Raw genomic sequence first — 20746 nt, 5'->3', positions numbered from 1 at the left:
CGCCAGGGTCTTGCTGGCCTCCGGGGACCGCAAGCGACTCTGATGCTGCTGAGGGTCAGCTGTGGTTCAGAGCGCAGATTGGGGTTAGGAGGGGGCTGACCGTCCCGGTGCTTCCTGCATGGAGACTCCGGCCCCTCCCCGCCCTCGGCGACGTGTGAGGTGCATGGATGGGTGATGTCCTGAGGCCCTTTGCACCTCTTGCGTCGGCGACAGTGGACGGGGGTGTGGCCCACAGAGCGAATCAGCCCCAGCATCCAGAGACGCCCCTCAGAACACCCCGGGTCAGCCAGGAAGAGGCCCCTGCGGTTTCCAAATGTGCTGGGACACCGTAGAGTGGGGGACGGACCTGCGAAGACCGCACCGCGCCAGCTCTGCACTAATCTGTTTCTTTACTGAGATTATGTGTCAGGTTTCAGCTGAGGACACATCTCTGCGGCTGAGCGGGGGAAGCTGCGTGGCGGGGGGAGGGATAAGGTCTGCTGGGCCGGCGGCGGGCAGGACTTCGGGAAGGGTCTGAGTCAGTGGACGCAGGGGCCGGGTGGGAGGAGGCCCCGGGGAGGCAGTTCCCGTGACGACAGGAGGCCTGTGGGGGCCGGACGCAAGGGCCGGGCAGGACCAGGGGTGGGGAGTGCCCAGGGGCTCCAGGCTTCGGCTTCAGTCCCGTCACAGCGGGGACGAGGGACAGCCCAGCCTCAGAGTCACTGCAGGGAAGGCCCAGGGAGGAGCAGCTGTGCCTGCTCACGTCACCAGGGGGTATTTCTGCCCGACGGCGTCTGTCCCCGTGTCCCCTGTCACCAGAGCACACCACACCACACGCAAACCTCTTCGGGGGCCCTGCACCGAGGCTCATGCTCTCCGCCAGCCTAACTGCCGCGTGTGGAGGGCTGTGTGGTCCGGCCCAGCCCAGAGGGAAGCTCCTTGGTTTGTTGGTTTCCAGTCAACCGTGAGCTCCTGGCTGCTGCGAGGGTCCCACCCCCGGGGCTGGGCACGGGGAGGCTCCCCCAGGAAGTGGAGTCCAGAGGCAGCTGGAGAGCAGGCCCAGGGCCCACCCACAGGCCACAGAGGCAACAGGCGGGACCAGGCAGACATCTGGGCGGTCAGGGGGACACGGTCTCCCTGGGCTGGGTCATCTGCTGAGCTCGGTGTCGGCGGGGACCCTGGACGCAGAGGTAGTAAGCTGGTCCCTGCCCGCGGGGCACTCCCAGTCCAATGGGGCCGCTCCGCGCAGGTTTGGCCCCAGCCGCTGGGCGCCCTTGTAGGTGTGAGCCGTGCCAGCCCCTCGTGGGTGAGCAGAGGTGACACAGTCGATCGGGGACACTTGGCTCCAGTCAGAGGGGCCAGGAGGACGGAGGCTGGCAGGGAGTGCACGCAGGACCTCAGCTCACACGGTGCCGTTGACGGCAGCCTGCCACCGGGACACCAGCCAGCACCCCCCCAGAAGTGGCCCTGTGCGGCGCCTTGAAAGGCGGCCACATCCCGGGGGCTTGGGAGCCAAGGAGCAGCCTGAGGAGTCGCCCCTGCCGTGTCACCCCCGCCGCAGGCGAAGCCTCAGTGTGGCCTCGGCCGCTCCGTGTACTGTGGACCGACAGGCAGGCGTGGACAGGCAGGAGGCCTGAGCCAGTGTTTGTGGCACCGTGCTCTTCCTGGGGCCAGGGCTCTGCAGCAGAGGGACGTGGGCCGGGGTCCCTGCGGGGTCTGGGCCTCGGTGAGAACTTACATGAGAACAGGAGGTGCCGGCCCATCCCTGGGCAGCAGGCAAGCGGCCGGGCCTGCACGGGGAGGAGGGGGCACAGCAGGGCTTGGAGAGGCCCCCCAGGTGTGTCACAAGGAGGTGGGGGAGGCAGACCGGGGGGGACACCCGCCAGCAGGTGCCGTTGCCCAGGGGACAGGGAGGCCTCGGGGAAGGGAAACCAGAGGATGCTGGCAGACGGGGTCCTGGGGGTCCTCAGGCGCTGCGGCTGCCGCTCCCTCCCCTGGAGCCTCCAGCGCCCTGGCTGCTGAGGGACTGTGAGGGATGGCTCTGCGGCTCCAGTGGTCCTGGTGTGGACCCCAGACCCCCGCGACCCACGCCTCCTTGGGCTGCGTCCACCCGACACGTCTGGTGAACCGGGAGGCTCCTCGGGGGGGACGTGTGCTTCCCCTGTGGCTTTCTCACAAAGGACCAAAGCCAGGAGCAGCCTCCCTGTTCCGTGCACGTGTGCACGTGTGCATGTGTGCGTGCAGTGGCAGTCCCAGGGAGGAATCCTGTCACTGGCTAAGCAGCCATGGGGGCCAGTTTGCGCTTCGTTTCCTCGGGAGCAGAGCTCTGCTAGGCCTGGGCTCCCAGAATAGCTGCCCCCCCTGGGGGGTCCCGTGTGGCCTCTGGCGACGACGTGTCTCTGGGCCCCACCCGCCCGGGCTGAGTGGCACGTGGTCGGCAGCGGCCAGCGAAGCGGGTCCTCAGCGAGCAGCTGGTCTCGTCAGCCCCTGGGCCCTGGCCAGGCCGCCGCGGAGCCCGCCCCACGGCTCAGCTGGTCCTGACAGAGACGGATGTGCAGCTCCGTGGCACCCGCGCACCTCGCCTCCGAGCCGTGATGGAAAGCCTGCTCTGTGCACTCACCCCGCCAGCGCGTCTCTGAGATGAAGTGTCAGGAAGATGTCTAATGGCCCAGTTCCACACCAGCGGTGGTAATGGGAGAAGGCTGAGGTGATGAGATGTCGGTCAGAAGCAGGGCCCACAGAGGGACGTGCTCGACGTCGCGCTCGGGCCTGTGCGCAGCCGGGCTTGTGTGAGCTCGGAGGGGGCCCGGCCCCGCGCTGGCACGGGCGCCCCTGCGCCGCGCTGGCCGGTGTCGGCCCTTCCAGTTGGCAAACTTCTGGCTCCCCTGGCAGCCTGAATCCCATGTGTCTTTTGCTTCTTTTCTGTACCCTTGGTTCTTTCTTCCTTGGAATTTTGGGGGAATTTTCCAAACTTGGCGTGGAGTTAAATGGGCGCAGCGTGGAGCCAGATAACCGGGCTCTTATGCTGGCTCTGTGTCTCGCTGTGTGGCCTTGGGCAAGTCACCTAACCCCTCTGACACTGGTGTCCCCACCTGCAGGATGGGCTGCTGTGCCGGGTTAGGACCTGGCAGGGACTGGTCCTCAGAATGACCTGGACCTCAGGCCCGGCCTGAGATGCAACCTGGGACGAAAGGCCTCCCACCTGAGCCATTTACCGCGGAGCCTCTGTCACACAAGATGCGTGTTTCTGTCTGTCAGAAGGTGACTGGTGAGCCGTCTGCCTCCCACTAACTTCTGCCCGTCGGCACTGAGCGCTTTCCTGCGTGACCGGCTGCCTGTTTCCTGGGGCTGCTGTGGCCCACAGCCGGCTCTCTCTGAAGCTGGAGGGCTCCCGGGCGTTTGCTCAGCTTCTGGTGTTGCCGGGAGGCTTGGCGTCCTTGGCCTGTAGGCGCATCACTGCAGCCTCTGCCTCCGGCGTCACGTGGCTTCTCCTCTGGTCTGTGTCCGTGGTCAGTGTCTCTCCTCCTCTTAGGAGGACACCAGCCACGTTGGATCAGGGGCCTCCCTGCCCGACCGTGACCCCGTGCTGACTAACTGTACCTGCCAGGACCCCATCTCCAATCAAGGTCACATTCTGAGTCTCCAGGAAGGGCGTGTCTTGGGGGAGATGCCCCTACCCGCTGGCCTTCACGTGCACAGCGGGTTCCCAGGGCCTTGTCTCCACACCTTGCCGCAGACGCCCCTTCCGGGCCGGCACAGACGAGCGTCTCAGCTCTGCCACAGGAGAGCTGAGAGCAGTTCCCAGCCGCGGACCGAGAACTTCAGACGGTGTGAGGGTCCGATTCCCTGGGGCCAGGGCCATGGCCGTGTCTTCCCTGCAGGGGCGTGGTTTCAGCCCTGTCCCTTTCACTGGGCTCCCCCACCCCCCCATGCGGACCACACCCCCCCCCCGGGGGTAAGGAGGGCAGAGCCGGGAGCGAAGGGGAGATGCTGGGGGCTGCAGGGGGCAGGTCCCTCCCCAGTGGCCTTGGTGGCCTTGCTGTGTGACTCGGGTGAATGACGGGTGAGCATGTGCAGTTGCTGTCTCACGAAGCTGCGTCCCCCTCCGTCCTGGTGCCCTCGCGGCAAGGTGGCAGGGTGGTCCTCCAGGCCACACCCATCATGGGCTCCCCTGCAGTTCCGAGCCGCCCCGGGCCCTGCGCCCTCGTGGGGACAGACTGGCCGCGGACAGGGGACCTCCCGAGTTCAGGAGGGGGAGAGCAGGGCCGGAGAGAAGGGACAGACGCAGACAGGAGGGACTGCTTAGCACAGGGTCCAGCGAGCTGTAATCACCCCAGAAATGGGTTTGTTAACCTCCTTGGAGTTGCAGAAACCCGTGGGCAGCTTTATGTTCTAGGACAATCAGTGCTCGCAGTGGAGAGGGTGGGCTATGGGGATGTCGGGGACAACGTGCCCAGTGGACGAGGTGCAGGAGGATGAGGGTGTCGGGCCCCTGTGGGCACCCACTGGGCCGCTCGTCCCGCAGTGACCACACCGGCCGTGAGTCTGGTGCAGAACTGTGGGAATAGCGGGGGCCCCACGTGGGGCTCGGGGGCACGCGTGGCGGGAGAGCGCTAGCGGAGCGGAGTCAGGACGAGGCCTCCAGCCTCCAGGGACAGGTGGGCTGCGGTGGGCCCCTGAGCAGGAAGAACCTGTGAGGCTGGACCGGGCGGTGGGAGCAGAGCCCCGGGCAGAGCTTCTGGGAGAGGAGAGCGGACTGGGGGTGGGAGGGCCATGAGTAGAAGTGGTTTGGGTTTGCGGTCTTCCTAGACTCTGCAGAGATGAGTGTGTCTTCAGCAGAGAGTGGAATAGCAAAGGTACGAGAGAGAAGGGCCACTGGGACAGACCACCCAGGTGCTGGGGGAGAGAAGGGGTGGCTGATGGGGGTGGCCTTGGCCCTGCAGAAGGACCCCTCCTCTAGGTAGGAGGCAGGGGTAGTGAGGCTGGGATGCCGAGGAGGGGTGTCTGTGCCCTTAGGGTGCTGGTGGCCCTTGGGGGGCAGGGGGACGAGGAAGCAGACCCCAGACTGAGTGGGGAGTGGCACGGAGAGCTCAGGAGAGCTGGGCCCCAAAGGCCTGAGCACCAGAGGGGGAGGGGGTCCTTCTGGAGGGGTCACTGTGGCCCGGGGGTGGCGCTCTGGGAACCACGCAGAGCTGCAGCGGGGAGGGGGTGCAGAGGAGGCAGGACACGGGCGGGTTTGGCCTCCGCAGGCCTGAGCCAGGGGCCAAGAGGAGCGAGCGAGCGTCCGCGGGGACTGAAGGCCTCGGGGAGGGGGGACGCAGGAGGACGAGCAGTGGCCTCGAGAGCCACCCAGGTGGGGTGGGTCAGGCCCAGGGAGAGAGAGGGCGACCGCCCTGCTATTTGGGAGCTGCAGGGGATACGTCTGCGGTTTTCGGTTAGATTGCCGGGAAGCAGGAACATTATAGTTAGAAGGTAAGAGGGAGGCATCTATGCGGGGGGGGGGGGGCGCGTCTAGAGCGGCTCCCGGTTTCTGACTAGGTAGGTCACTGGAGTGACGGGGACTCCACTCACCAATGGAAACTAGGCGGGAAGTGGGTTCCCTGGCGCTTGCTGGTGAACGTGGTGAGGAATCGGTGGGTTGGGGGTGACGTGCTAGGCTGGAAGTCTCCAGGGAACCGGGGGTGGGGGGTCCGAGCGTTGGAGTTCGGGGTGTATGTTGTTGGGATCGACTGGGGTTGGCCCTGGGGGGAGAAGTTTAGGGTGTTCGGGAGAAAGGAAAGGGAGGAGGGCCCTCTGTGCCCGCGCAGGTGGGGGGGCCGGGTTCCCAGCGCGGGGTGCCTGTCAGTGAGAGCGGCATGGCCGGTCTCCCGAAGCTGGCAGGGGCAGCGGCAGTGGTCCGGAGCGCCCAGGCCAGCTCTTCCCTCTGCCTGGTTGCTGGGCAGTGCTGGTTCCTGGACGGACGGAGGAGAGGGTTGGTTCCTGGCTCGTGTGAGCCTTTCATCACAACTGTCCTTCTGGAAACGTGTCCCTCCCACCAGCGGGTGGAGCTCGGTTCACAGGTGGCACTGGGGTCATGCTTTCCATTCCCAGAGGTGGCCACGGTGCCGAGGCCAGCTGGCCCGTGTGACACCCTCACTCCCCACAGCGCCTGGTGGTCTCTGGGCCGTCGGAGAAGAGGGCCGGAAGCTAGGTCCCCGAGTACCTGTGACACCGCCAGATGGCGGCCGTGTGGGTGTTGAGAACTGACCCCACGAGCCGGTCCTGGTCTGCTGTGCACAGTGGCCCCTCCTCGCCCCCAGACACTGAACTCGCAGCAGCACGTGGCAAAGCCCCCAAAACCTGTGTGCCCCCCACTGGCCCCCAGGGCACCTGCTTGGGGTCTCTTGGCTCCTTGGAGAAGGGGCCCCACGATGGGTGCCTCAAGGTTCCTGGGAAAGGAGCACCGTCGGGCCTGGGTGAGCCGTGAGCTGTGAAGTACCACACCCGGGCCCAGCCCCAAAGCCTCCCGTCGTCACTCTTCTCTGCCAAAGGCCTGCCCCGCTCTCCGCCCCCCTCACCCTGCAGGCTCGTGTCTGGCACCTCAGCCCCTCGTGCAGAGGAGGAGAGGCTGGCAAGCAAGGGGAGCTGACCTCTGAGTGGGCCAGAGCCTCCCAGCCGGGAATCCTAACATGTCCCTCAGCTGGGGGCGCGGGGGGCGGCAGGGCTTCTCTCCCTCCCTGGAGAGGTCACTGCCCTGGGTACCTTCCAGGCAGCCGATGACGCCTGAGCCGTTCTGCATGCAGTGGACGGGCTTGCCGCGGCCCCAGCTGTGTGACCCAGCCTCGCCTGCTCCCTGCCCCGTGCCGTTCACGGCCCGTTTGCAGGCAGACAGGTGAAATTTCTCGCGATTGACGTTTTCCTGACACCCTGTCTCCTCGTGTTGTGGCTGACAAACGCCAGCGCAGAGGCGTCCGCAGGCCCACGGGTGACCCTGGTGTGAGGGGCTGGATTCTGCTCGGCCCCTCCCTCTGTTTCTCCTGAACTGGGAGCCCCCTGGGTGCTCTGAGAGGTTTGCCCTCAGAACGCACAGGGGCCCTGGTCCAGGGACCTGAAGACAGAAGGTGGGGGGCAGAGTTAAGAAGCCGCTGCTCTGCCCACTTACAGCCAGCGGGTGAGTCGCTTCCGCCGTCGGTCTGGAGAGGGTGCGGCTCCAGGACGAGCCCCACATCACTGGCCAGGCTGCCGGCCGTCCTGCCCCCGGACGCCTCTTTCCATGAGACCTGCGGCTCCGACAGCTCTGCTGGCCGCACCCTCAAGGGCCGCGGGTGGGGGGCTGTTCGTCGGGAGCGGGGCTGGATGGGAGCTGCTGCTCCAGGGGCCACAGGGCCGGGCGAGCGGGAGGTCTGTGTGGGAGGACGGCCGGCGGGTGCCAGGACGGAGCCCGAAAGATGCGGCCTCGGGGGCTCCCCGCCAAAGGCAGGTGGGACGGAGGAGCCCGGAGGGAAATGCAGAGGGAGCTATTTCCAGGCGAGGGCAGCAGAGAGGAGATGCCCGTCCGGAGGCATTTAGAAGGCCCACCATTGGACGTGTCCGTGGCAGAAGGGTCTTCAACACAGAGGGAGGGGCATCCTGCAAGCACTGGGCAGCCAGGCGGTCACCCCACTACAGCGGCAGACGGAACCCAGTGAGGGGACCCCAGGGCCCGGGAGGAGAGGGTGAGCCTGGGAGCCCGTCTGTTCTCCCGTGCGAAGGTCAGCGCCCAGGAGAGACACGTGTCCTCCTCAGGTAGGAAGCCTCCGAGCCCGTGTGCGCTGTGCAGACAGGAGCAGGGCCGTGTGGCGCTGTAGGGCCGTTGCGTCCCCTGGCTGCGCCCTCAGGACCCAGTGGAATCCTGGGTGGTGGGCAGGGCCTTCGGGGAAAGGGGGCCGTTTCTCCCAGCACAGCTTTGACCTTTGGAGCCGTGGACCTGAGCGCGGGCGTGGCGGCTGCTCCCCACCCCGCCTCCTGCCTGTTCAGCTTGTAAACCCTCAGTTCCGTCCACGCCATGGATCTTGGCTGATCAGGGATTGTCTGGGCGTGGGAGGCGGCGGTGGGAAGGGAGGGGGCTGCAGTGTGTGGTCAGCAGGCCTGAGGACCAAGCCCACGCGCGGGGCCCGGAGTCCCGTGGGCATCGCTGCCGGGATGGCGGCGCTGGGCGTGTCAGCCGCAGCTGGGTAACGAGAGCCGCTGAGCCCTCTGTTCCTGGTCTTAAGGGATGGATGTGGGAGGCTGAGCCGTGTTAAAACCAGCATTCCAGCCCAGCACCTGCTGCAAGGCTGGACTTTTGAAAGTAGATCCGGGGCCGGGGAGCTGTCGACCTGCAGGCCCCGGGTGACGGGAGCAGGGGTCCTTCCGCTGCCGAGGCCTCCCCGGCGCCCGAGCCTGGGAGGGCAACACGGGGCCCAGGCCTAGCCGCGGCTCCGAGGTTCCTGGTGGACCTGCCAGAAACCACGGAAACCCTGTGAGTGTGTGTCCCGGCGCCCCTGCATCCTAGTGTGGGACCCGGGCCGGCCACCTGCCTCCTCGTCCTCTGCTGCCTGGTTTGGGGTCGGGGCGGGCGGTGAGAGACGGCAACCCCGCCCAGAGCCGCGGGGAGCAGGGGCCTGAACCCGTGAACGCAGGAGCTCGGGGACGTGAGTGCATGTGCATGTGTATATGTGCACGTGTGTGAGTGAGTGTACAGCTGTGTGCACGCGTGTGAGTGTGAGAGGGTGCGTGTACAGGGGAGCATGTGTGAGGTCCGGAGAGAGGGGAGGGCGGGAGGGGCAGCGGGCGAGGCGTCAGGAAGAAGACCCTGGTGACCGATGAGAATAAGCTTTATTTCCCTTTTTCATCTTTGTTTCATATTTTTAAAAAGAGAACATAAAATCATGCTTCAGATGAACACGCTTAGAGTCTAGCTTTAGGTTCTAAACCTACCTTGATGAGCAAAGAAAGAAAACATAGTAAATTCCTCTAAAATGCTGCAGTGATATTCTCTAGGAAGTGAGAGTCTGAACATCTTAGGCTTTTTTTAAACATTTTGTGTTTTTCCAGTTTTCCTCATCATGCATGTATTAGTTTTGAAATCAGAAAAACAGCTTTGGGGGAGACGATGGTGGCCCACACCCGGGCGGGAGGCGCCCTGGAGGCCTTGGGCGGGGGGGGGGGTCCCCCGAGGGCCACCTCGGCCCCTCTCTGGGGGGCGACCGGACGCCACGGCCCCCCTGCCTGGCCCGTGGCGCTGCCCCAGACTGCCTCCTTCTCTCCGCAGGCCCCGCAGGGTGGAGCCCGTGTGCTCGGGGCTGCAGGCCCAGATCCTGCGCTGCTACCGCGAGCACCTGCAGGAGGTGCTGCTGTGTGCGGACCTGGCCAAGGCCTACCAGCACTGCGTCGGCTCAGCGCACAAGGTAGGCGTCAGCTGCGGCCTCCCACCCCCCTGGGCTCCGCGGCGGTGGGCGGGGAGGGGTCTGTGGGCGCCGCTAGGCCATGTCCAGGGCCAGCACTGGGTGAAGTCAGGCCCTGCTGTCCAGGGGGGCCACCCGTCCTGACCTCTGTGCAGCGGGGGGTGGAGAGGCCAGGGTGCAGGGTAGGGTCGTGGAAAGGGCCAGGCTGCCCTGTGGAAGGGGGAGAGCTGAGGGGGCAGAGGGCAGCCACTCCTGTGCTGGCCTGACGGGGCCCGGCCTTTGGTGAGTGGAGGTGGTCATGGTGGTCCGGGTGCCACACGCTCCCCAGCCTCACGTTGGGGGCACTGCAGGCTGTCCTAGAGGCCCTGCCCTGAGGCGTGGACCTCCTTCCTGACCCTCCCTGCCAGCTCCCCAAGGTCCCAGGTCCCGCCAGTCTCACCTCAGGAGCCTCCGGCTTTAAAGGGTCCCTGAGAGCACTTTGCTCCTGGGAGCTGCTGGGCAGCAGGGAGGGAGCAGGTCTTAGACGCAAGGCTCCTCCCCAGGGCTGCGGGGCGAGCTCCAGCCCCACGAGGTGCTGTGTCCCACGGGCCAGCGCCTGGGTGTGAGGGCTCTCCAGGCGGTTTCACTCTGAGCTGAGAAGAGAACGGAGGGGAGACCTCGAGGGGCGAAGGAGAGCTGCGTCTCCGGGCAAGACCGTGTGCACAGGGTGCAGGCGGGAGGCCGGCGGGAGGCCGCGGGCACGTGCTGTGTGGGCACCAGGCATGGAGGTGAGGAGGCCGCGTCCAGGCCTGGGGACCCACGGGCTAGGACCCTCTCCATGAAACGGGCCCTCGTGGAGCAGAGCCTGGGGGACACGCACGCTCCTGGGGGCCTGAACTCTGTTCTCCTTTGTAGGGTTGACGCAGGCCCACTCCGGGCCTGGCAGTGACTTGGGGCCTGAAGAGGGGACGCGCCGTGGGACCGCAGTGCAGAGACCGCAGGCGCCGGATGCCCCCATGCTAGAGAAGTAGCGTGTGTGCCCCTGTCCGCAGACAAATAAAGCAGGCGTCCTCGTCTTCAGTCGTGTCTGGGCTGCCAGGCGGGCCTGCTGCTGCCTCCGTGCCCGGAGCGCGGCCCCAGGTCAGGCTGGAGGACGGGCACCCGCCGGCGCCAGTGGGGCAGGCGGGTGCGGGCCTGGCCGCGCCCAGAGCAGGCGGAGGTGCGCGAGGGGAGCAGGTCCTCGTCGGGACGCAGCAGGGGAGCGGGCCAGCTTCCTGACAGGCGGAGCTTGAGTCCAGCGCCGGGTGGAGGGCTCCGGGGCAGCCAGAGGCTGGGAGAGAGGGGGCCCAGATGGGGGCCGGGGGCGGGGCACTGACCGTGCACAGAGAGTACAGCTGGGGCGCAGGGCCGGGGGTGGGTGCCAGGCCGGGAGGAGGTGCTCCTGAGGGACCAGCGCAGTCCAGTCCCTCTGAGGGGTGTCGCCTTGGCCTTGGGGGTAGGTGGGCTCAAGTGGAGAGGCTTGCAGACACCTGGGGTCCTGAGTGACCCTCGGGGTCCGGCGGTGGGTCCGGGGCCAGAGCAGGCCGAGCCTCAGGCGCTGGAGCTGGCAGGACTGGACCTCACTGGGCAAGGGGAGGACCTGGGTGGTTTCTGGGTGTTTGGCTTGGGTGCTGGTGATTCTGCAGACTGAGCAAGGGATGCGGCTCGAGAAGGGCAGGTGACGGGATGCGGCTCGAGAAGGGCGGGTGACGGCGGGGCGGGGCTGCACTCTGCTCGGTTAGCGCTCACCTGCCCGTCCTGAGGCGCCCTGCCCACACGGCTGCACCCGCCCGCCCAGCGCTGTGTGGGCAGCAGGAGGGGGACGCCCGGCTGGTGAGCCTGGTTTCCTGCCGCAGTTCTCTGGAGCTGTGAGCCGGCGGTCCTGATGCCGGCCTTGCAGCCCCGGCGCATCCCCCGGTTCTCACGTGTGGAGCTGGAGGTCCGCGGGGCTTGTCGGTGTCCAGGGGCTGGACAAGCTGCCCACAGCCGAGTCAGCCCGACTGCACGTCGGCCAAGGAGATGCCCCCCCAGAGGTCCTGGTCAGCTTCCCCAGCACACCGGGGAACAGTCAGAAACACACAGCAGCCCGGTGGGTGGCAGGGCGCCCAGCGAGTGGCCCTCTGCGAGGTCATGGCTCATTGACCCTAAGTGACATCAGAGCCACCCTGCAGCCGGAAGCTGCCGAGGCCCTTCTGAGACTCGGTCGGAGCCCGTGGCGTCCAGGGCACGTCCAGCTTCCTAGTCTCAGACCCTGTTCTCCCACCCAGGAGGCAGCCCCGGAGTGCCTGCGTGTGCACCTGTGCCTGTGTGTGTGGGTCCCTGTGTGTGAGCAGACGTGTGCATTGTGCCTGGTCTCTCACAGGCAGCCAGCCGTGCTGCCCACTTGGTCGTGCCCCTGGCTCCCTCCTGGACCTCAGCTCGTTCCCCGGACTCCCCTGGCGCCGGAGCCAAGCTTCCGTGGCCTCCCCTACTGTGGCCGTAGGGCAGTGTGTCCGAGCGTCACTTTGGTGGGGGGTTGCGTGTGCTCAGGGTGTGGGCTCTGTGTGCACGTGTGTGGACCTTTGTGCGCGACGTGCCCGCGTGTGGGCCCGTGGCTCCAGCCCCTGCACGTGGCCATACGTGGCAGGAAGTGGGGCCTGAGAGAGTGTGACACAGGTGAGGCTGTGTCCAGTGGGTGTGGACCTCGAGGCAGGCATTCTGGGCCCGGGCCCCGGCTGTGTGACTGTTGGGGAGTTATACCCATCCTACCCTGGGGCTGGGGATTAAATGTCATGACGTTGGCTGTGACATCCAGGGTCCAGCCAGGAGCCAGAAAGCACTGAGTCTCTAAACAGAGGAGTTGAGTCCAGGGTGCTGGCCCCAGAAGAGGTAGAGGAGCTAGAACCTCGGATGGGATGCTGTGATAACCCAGAACTTAGCAGAGCATGAAGCTCCCGTCACCCAGGGCCGGAGGGACAAAGGGAGGGCACAGGTCACCCAGCGGAAGCCGGCTCAGGGAGCTGGAACCACAGGGGATGTGGCCGCGGCCCATGCCCCCTCCTCCCGCCCTGCAGCCTTCACAGGCGCTTCTCCCGGGGCTGTGTGAGAAGCGGCCCATGGCCAGTGCTTAGCAAGTGTGAGAGCAGAGGGCCCGCCACCCAGAACCCCGCCGGCGCCGAGCCTTTGACCCGAGTCCGCTCCCCCTGGGAAGTCGCTGTGCTCAGGAACTACCTGGCCGGAGTCACACTGGAGGGCCAGAGCTGCATCCAGCGACTGCCTGGGGCCGGGCTGCCACCCGCGGCCCAGAGCAGCCCAGCTGTGCCTCCGCCCTCTGCTCCCTCCCCTGACGGGCAGGTGCCGACCCCAAGGTCAGTCCCTCGCGGAAGTCCTGCAGGCTCCTCTCTGCCTGGGAGGCCCAAGGAGCTGACCCTGCCGTCCTCACCACATCCGGGTGCTGGGAAGCAACGTCGACACCTGGTCGGTGCCCCAGGCCTTGGTGCAGCAGGAGAGCCGACCTCGGACGTCAGTTGGCGAGGCCCTCGGGAGAGGCCCGGGCAGCGGCCGGAGGGGGCTCCTCTGGGGAGCTGGGCCCCACTGGGTGTGTCATAGTGTCAGTGACATCGGCAACACGCTGGAAGTAACCAGGTGCCTAGCAGCAGAGGACGTGTTAAATAAAACGTGCTCCGCCCGCCAGCTGCGTGGCCACTGACGGCGATTCAGCCTGGAGCGTGAGTCCGTTTCAAAACTCAGTCGTGGCAGCTGCGTGAGCCCGCTGTCTGGAGGAACAAACACCACCTGTACACACGTGGAGATAAGGAGCGAGGCCAGGGTGTGCCCACCGAGACATTCCTGTGCTTTCCTCGGGGGTTTAGGGTTACGGTGTGTTTTGTTAGGGCTTTCGTAATCCACTGTATTTTCCGTTGTTCCACACGGACCAGAACTTTGTTCTAACACCACCGCCCCCCCGCCCCGCCCTGCCGGCTCGAAGCCTCCGAAGGCAGGTGGCGGGTGCAGCCTCGCGCCTAGGCGTGGGTCCAGGGTGCCGGCCCTCGCTTCCCGCCGGCTGTCAGGCCCAGGGGCGACCCCTCAGCAGAGCCTGGATCTCCCTGAGCAAAGAGCTTCCCGCCTGCTAAGGGGGCAGTGGGGGTGTGAAGCCTGCCGGAGGGACGTGGGGAGACCAGGCAGGGTCCAGGGTACGTTGGGGCTGGGGGGTGGGGAACCGAGGCGGCAGGAGGGGTCTTGAAGCTACTCAGACGAGCGTTGGCCGCGAGTCATGGCCCTGGCACGGGAGGTGCAGCGCTGAGCAGACGGGAGACCCTCCCCCGGGGGGCCCGGAGGTCGCTGGGGAGACGGACCGGATGAAATCCAGGCTAGAGGGTGTCACGCAGTGGAGAAGACGTGGGGCCGGGGGGCCAGGAGCGAGGGCTGCCCGCACACACCCACGCCGCTGCCTGTCTGCCCACACCCAGACCAGGAGCTCCACGCGGCCCCGGCCCGGGACCCAGCCCTGCCAGGTCCGGGTCGCGCTTAAGGAAGACACTTCCGCTTCGTACCTGACAACCTGCCTCATTAAATTTAATGGGCTGGTTGTTCCCGTTAAATAAACATCAACTAATTAGGAAAAACATATTTGCTGAGGTTTGGCTATGGAACGGATAAACCAATTACACGGTTATTCCGCCTCAAAACACACGCGGCCATGAGGAGGGTGCAGACCGCAGCAGGGAGGGCTGGTGGAGCCCGGGGACTCGGAGCCTCCCCACCGCAGTCCACCTCCTCCCCAGGGCTTGGTGGCCCCCAGAACGTCACCCTGGAATGACACTCCAGGCTCCTGGAGCGCAGGAGTCCGGGCAGGGTGGACCCCGACGGGCGCCGACTCCTGCCCTGCACGAGCCAGGACCCTGCAGCACGAGGGACAAACCCCTACTCGACTTGACAAGCGAGAAGAGTGCTGGCTTGTGTGACGGAAGAGTCCAGAGGACGGTTCAGGCATAGCTGGATCAAGGAGCCTAGACAGAGGCGTCAGGATCCGGCCGGTCTCCTTCCACCTCAGCCCTGCTCTCCGCCCTTATCCTCGGGCTCCAGGAAGGGCCCAGGGACTCGTGCCTTCCAAAGAGTTTCTCTTTCCCTCTAGGTCCAGCTTGGGGGTTACGGGCAGACAACAAACCACCCTCGAGCTGACCCAGGAATGTCAGAAACCTCTGGGGAGCCCGGGAAACATGAAAAAGTGCCCCACAGCCTGGATGCATCAGGGAATTGCAGAGAAATACCCATGCGGTGGCTGGAGTTGGAGGCCAGACAGCGCAGCTGTGGGTGCTTCTGCTGGGTCGACGCCCCGAGATGAGGGCGTATGTCGCCTTGAGGGTGATGTAGGGTTGTTGGCACGGCGGCAGCCTCGGCATTGGAACCACCCAGGTGTCCAGGGCCAGCGATGGGTGCCCTGAGGTCCGTGCTTCCACGAAGAAGCACAAACCGGAGCTCCCGGAACTGCCTGGACGCACCTTAGGCATCTTGTCAGCACGAGAAGCCGGGCGGAGAGGACTTCCCACCTGACCCTGGCAGCTCGCAGCCACGTCTCTGTGGCCAGGGCCTGGGTGCAGCCCAGCAGGTCCCCCGCTCAGCGTCCCACAAGGCTGCCGTCAGGCTGTGGCCGGGTGGGCTCCCCTCCCGCAGCAGGGCCAGCGGCGGAGCCTCTTGGAGACCTACAGGAGTCCAGCAGTATCCTCCCCCTCTGCTGTCCTATCAGAGTCACACAGCAGAGTGACTCACGGGGCACCTGGCGTGTCTGCCTCGGAACTGGGTGCTTCCACTTGTGTGACCTCCGAGAGGGAGAGGGAGGGGTCCTGAGGCGGCTCTTGTGGGACGGCCTCCAAACCCTGTTAGTGAGAAAAGAAGACGTGCAAAGGTGGTTCGGAGCAGGTGTACAGGTGCCTCTTTCAGCAGACAGAGAGGCGAGAATATCCTTGTGCGTGTTGCTGCCAGGATGCAGGAAACTGGGGACAATTTTCACTCCCAGGAGGTGACCTGGGGGCCCAGCAGGGGGACATACCTTTTCACTAGGGGTCCTTTCGTGCACCACTTGGATTTTTCTTTTTACCATGAGCATAATATTTTAATAATTAAAAGGCCTGTTTTAATTGTTAAAAAACCCCGAAAGGCCAGACCTCTTGGAAGGTAAAGGACTCTGGAGCAGCTGTCGCCAGAGGGGTTGCCCCCTCCTGACCCTAACGTTACAGCGAGCAAGGGGGAGGCGGGTTCAGTCACACGACTCCAGTAGATCCAGCGAGCTGCCAGGGTTGCCTTGGCCAACAGGTAGGGAGAGCACACCTGAGAATTGCAGAGGCAGGCAGAGCTGAGAGAGATGCCTGGTGACGTGTCTGGGCCTGTGGATCCAACCATGCCTGAAGCTCAGACCTCCTTGGACCTTACAGAGAAGCAAGTCAGTGAATGTGCTGCTGGATGAAGCAAAGCGAGGTTTTCATCAAGGCTTGTCCTGTCCCCTGTCTATGTCTGGTGTCCACTCTGGCTGTTAAACATTTTGAATGTCACCTCTGGTGTTTGTCCCAGAACAGCCCTGCCGGCCCTGGAGGAGGTTTCCAGTGAGCCAGCTTATTTGTTCAGGGCCCAGCCCCCGACCGGCCCCTCTCTGCTGCCCCCTGCTCCTTGCAAGGCCTGTGCCCAGGATGGGGAAGCAGCATGGCTGACTGTTGCCCTCCCCACCAAGGACACAGAAGATACGGGCTGCCTCTGTCACACTTCCTGCCAGGGACCCTGTGACGGCTCTCTGTGGAGGAGACCCAGGCCCAGAAACAGACGGTGATGTCCACGCTGAGGTCCAGAGCCCACGAGCCCAGGGCTGCTGCCGACCAGGCGGTGGGCTGGTGCTTCGGGAAGGCTTCCCTGGAGAGGAGGGGCTGCCCCGGGGCCACGGGCAAGGTCAGCAGGGTGACCTCGTGGGCGCAGAGGAACAGCATCACATGCAGAGCTCGTGGTAGATTGGGGAAATCAGAGATTCCATCTGTGACAGAGCAGGGCGGGTGCAGGAAGGGGGTGCCCAGCAGGCTCAGCATGTCCCCTGGGCACGGGATCCTGTGCCTGGGTTCCCCGCTGTGAAAAGGGACGGTAACAGCCCCCCCCCCGGCCGGCGGGTTGGGCTGGGGATGGAAGAGCTGTCGGGAGAGCTCCCTGCCCCGTGTTTCTGTGGTTCCCACAGCGACCCTGGGGGCGATGCCATCTGCCCCGTGACCCAGAAAGCGCACCGAGGGGTGGGCACGTGATGGGAGCGGAGCCCGTGTCTCTGCCCCGGAAGGCTGTGCTCTTCTGAATGGGGCCCTAGTGGCACAGGGACGTCCTCCAGGGGAGGGTTTTGCCAGAAGGGGTGACACCGCGGGGACCGTGGGTGGTTTCAGAGCCTCCCCAGAAATTCCAACTTACCTCTCCATTGCTGTGCTCACCCTGAGGCCGACTGTGCCCACGGGGCAGGCAGCCACCGAGGGGCACGTGGGACGGGGCAGGAGGCGGGTCTGTGCCTGAATGCTGGGGAGGCTCTGTCCAGCCGACTGGAGGGCCGGGCCTGCCCCGCTGCACCCCCACGTCCCCGCAGAGACCCTCAGAGGCGGCACACGGTGCTGTTTGAAGCTACTGGATTCAGGGCGATCTGTCGTGCGGCAGAGTGAATACGCAGACTGGTACCTTGTGTCCCCACCCTGAGACGAGGCCCTGGCTTCCTGGGATCTCCCCGTCCCACCCCACGATGGAAATACCAGGGCGTTGGTGCTGTCGTGACTGAGTGGGTGGGGCCAGCCTACAGGGAGCCGGTAGTGTCCCTGAGGAGGTGACATGAGCTCTGAGCCTGGAGACCAGGAGACGAGGGCGGCTGGAGGGGGGGTGGGCGGCGGCAGGGCAGCCCCAGGACACCTGCGGGGGCTCTGCCGGTGGGACATCTGCCGTCTAACCTGCTCGTCCAGGGGGCCAGCTCTGCTTCCGGAGGTGGTGGCGGCAGCAGAGCTGGGCCTGGGTCAGAGCAACAGCAGGGGTACCCTCTTACCTTCTGATTGTGAAATCATCATCATCTACAGTAACAGTAGCTTCACGAGAAGTTGGGAAGATAGTGCGGAGGCCCCACACCCTCTCCTGGCCTCCAGCATTCACATCTCGGGAGGCTGTCATACAACGTGGAAACCAGGACGCCGACGTCCACACCAGGTGCGTGTGAGCTCTGGGTCCCTCATCACAAGTGGATTCCTGGAACGGTCACCGCGAAGGAGATACAGAACCAGCCTTCCCCGCCCCCCAAGCCACGAATCTGTTCAGCACCACCAGTCTGTCGTTTCAGAGATATTCCAAAAGGGTGGATTGTGAAGCGTTGGGGTCGACTCTGCCCTCTCATCTGTGTTGTTTGCTGCCTCCCGTGGCTGGAGCGCGTGCAGGGTGGCACGTAGGTCAGCGCGTGTCTGATGCTCAGCGGTAGCTGTGGGCTGTAGGCTCCGCTCCGCAGGAGAGGGGCCCAGTCCCGCGCGCAGCCTTTCCCTATTCCCGTCTGCACGTCTGCGCCCACGTCGCAGCTGTCCCAGGTGCGCCGTCTTCTGCGCTGAGACCTCCGATGGGGGGAGTGGCGGCGGCTTCAGCGCAGCCCCGGTTCTCCGACCCTCTCCCCCGTTGCTTCCTGGGGGGAGGGCTCCTGCCAGCCATTCCCTCTGTGTCACCTGCGTGTTGGCATCTGTCGGTCCTGCGCCCCCAGGCAGGCTCCATGGTGCTTGCTCTGACGGTGACTCTGGATGGGGTCCCGCACATTTGGGGGCCATGTGCTGAGCTCCTCAGCTGCATCTCCATCTGGGGTTCGCAGCTGGCCTCCTCTGACCCCACGTGGGTGGGCAGACTGGGGGCTGCCCGTTACTTTGGGTGGGAGTCCAGCCTCCCGCTTCAGCCCACGGTGTTTCGCAGAGTGAGAAGGCCTGGGCTGCTTCCCCGTCCCCAGGTTCTCACTCCTGGGGCTGTGGGTTGCGAGGGCCACTGTGTCCCAGAGAGGGTGGAGGGGTGGCTTTTCCAGAGGCCATGGCCCTGCCGAGGGCATCCATCCTTGGGAACATCTGTGAGCTGTGAGCCCCAAGGCGACAAGCACCCACTCTGGACCTCCTGGGCGTGGCGTGCGCTGCACCAACTACAGACCCCTGGCCGGGCTCTTCCCGCTGGTGCATCTTGTTCCCTCCGCCCTGCCTGATAGCACGTCCACGCTGCTATCCGCGGGGCAGGTGCCCTCCAGCCAGCCCCTCGGTCCGGCCTGTCTCTCTGTTTACATCCCTCACCTGATTGGCCCCTGAAGTCATCTCAGTTTGCAGCCCCGGGACAAGGTGATGCTGAGGCCTCCAGGGCTCCGTGTAGTGGGGGGCAGGAGCTTTGCTACTGCCTTCTATACAGTGTAGGGCTGACAGTGACCTGGCTCTGTCCCCAGGGTCGGGACTCTCAGCCCAGGCTGGTCACCGCTGGTACCGAGTGGGGCAGAAAGCCCAAAGAGGGCTCACAGGTGGGGAGGGAGCTGTAGTAAGGGAGGCTTCCTGGAGGAGTGGGGGAGGGAACTTGGGCCTTGAGAGATGAAAGGTTGCAGTGGGGGCACTCCTGGTCAAGGGCACAGCATGGGCACAGGCCTGAGGCGTGAAGGCATCTTTGGAGCAAGAACGGTGGGCACGTGGGGGAGAAGGTAGGCGGGCGGTGGTCCGCTGACACCACGGGGTCCTGGGTGCCCTGCCTGTCCTGCTTTGGCCTACTTGTTTTAACACCTGCACCTGGACTTTCTCTGGGGGACCACCCCCGGCTCTGGAGAGCTCCCTGTGCCAGCCAGCCCACCGTCAGGTTCTACCCCCAGCCAAGGTGACTGGTTCAGGGGGGCCCTGTGATCCAGCCCACTTCATGAGGGTCCATTCTGGGAATATTCTGGACCTATTGGAAAGAAGCACCTGGAGCTACAAAGGCCACTGGGCACAGAGGCTGGGTGGGGGGGGGCCCTGCAGAGCCCACAGACGGGGAGGCAGCACCATGACCACGCTTCCCTGCTGCTCACCTGAGCGGCCCTGGGAGCTCGGGCCCAGGTGAGGCTTGTCTCCTGGACCACAGCACCCGCTGGGGAGGGCGGGGTGGGTGGGGATGTGCCTCCGGGCTGAGCCCCGTCCTGCTCTAGGGGACCGCTCTGTGTACATCCCTCCATCGGCCTCACTGCGACGCCGGCCCCCGACAGACCCCCGCTCCCATCTCCACCCAGCGGCCGGCGTGGGCTTCCCAGAATGCGGCAGTGACTGCGGCCGCCCCGTGTGCACGGCAGCTGCCGGGGGGCTGAGGCTGACGGCAGCCACCCCACGGGGTGGGCGAGGGTAGGCCACGGGGACCCAGGGCGCTGCACACGCAGGGCTAGCCCCGGGTGTGCATTCGCACACGTGCACGTGTCCGTGCGTGCACACGCCATGGGTGCAGGGTGGCGGGCTCCGTGTGTGAAGCAAGCCCCTGGAGGGTCTGCCCAGGGGGGGCCCCACCCTGCGTCCTCCCTCCTCGCAGACCCTCCTCCAGCCGCATCCCTCTCCATTTGTGTGGAAAGCTGCGTGGGGAGGGGCGGGCGTGAGCCGGCGCATCTTCGGGGCAGGAGGTGACAGGTGGGGGTGAAGGCCAGGCAGGAGTCAGGGCCACCCCCAAGGGGCTGAGGCTACCCCGAGCCTCTTCCTCCTGCCACATCAGCGGTGGGGTTCTGCCTCGAGGAGGGGAGAGGCCCCCCAAGTCTACTTCTGCACAAAGCTCTGAGTCACAGAAACGCAGAAACGGCCCTGGCATGGCTCCAGAGGCAGGAACACTAGAGGTTCGGAAAGGCCCTCCTCCCCCGCCCTCCCCCCGCCTCCCCCATGTTTCTGGTTCTAGGAATTGTTTTCCCTGCCTCGCCACACACTGCCTGCCCTCCTGGAGGGTGACAGAAGCGAAACCCACACAGGAAACCCAAGGAGGAAGAGCCCAGTGCCCGCTGACTCATTTCCCTCCTTGTGAGGTGGGATGGGGGGGGCGCCTGAGCTGCAGTCCCCACCCCCCATGAGCCCCCGCTGTGGTTCCCCCTCCATCTGCACCCGGCCGGCCTCCTCAGGGGCAGGGACCCACTGTGCAAGGCTTTTAGGAGCAACAATTGGCCATCTTTGCTCCAACCAACTGCGGTGCTGGGGTCTCAGCCCTGTGTCCCTGTTGGACTGTGGGCTTTCCTTGTCGATCCTTGGGAATTTCTCATAAATCCTGGATACGCAGCTTTTGCAAGTGTACGTGTGTTGCAGATGTGTTTTCCTGAGTCCTGGCTTATCTTGATATTTCCTTTCCTAACTTTTAATGAACAAAAATAACCA

The 20746-nt window shown here is 65.3% G+C and overlaps 1 protein-coding gene across 2 annotated transcripts in view; it reads left to right on the top strand.

Annotated features, from left to right (window-relative positions):
* The window catches only part of CHCHD6 (coiled-coil-helix-coiled-coil-helix domain containing 6), a 125999-nt gene extending 115557 nt beyond the window's left edge, over positions 1 to 10442 (top strand). For both annotated transcript variants that reach the window (XM_033865574.2, XM_033865575.2), the window contains 2 exons: positions 9251 to 9386; positions 10278 to 10442. In XM_033865574.2, the coding sequence (XP_033721465.1) occupies positions 9251 to 9386; positions 10278 to 10283 (142 nt within the window). In that variant the 3' untranslated portion in view covers positions 10284 to 10442. The remainder of the gene's footprint in view (positions 1 to 9250; positions 9387 to 10277) is intronic.
* The last annotated feature ends 10304 nt before the right edge of the window (positions 10443 to 20746 follow it).

Source organism: Tursiops truncatus, chromosome 10 (genome assembly GCF_011762595.2).
Source record: "Tursiops truncatus isolate mTurTru1 chromosome 10, mTurTru1.mat.Y, whole genome shotgun sequence".
Lineage (NCBI taxonomy): Eukaryota > Metazoa > Chordata > Mammalia > Artiodactyla > Delphinidae > Tursiops > Tursiops truncatus.
Note: the sequence above shows the minus strand (reverse complement) of the source record. Positions and strands in the feature narration are given on the sequence as shown.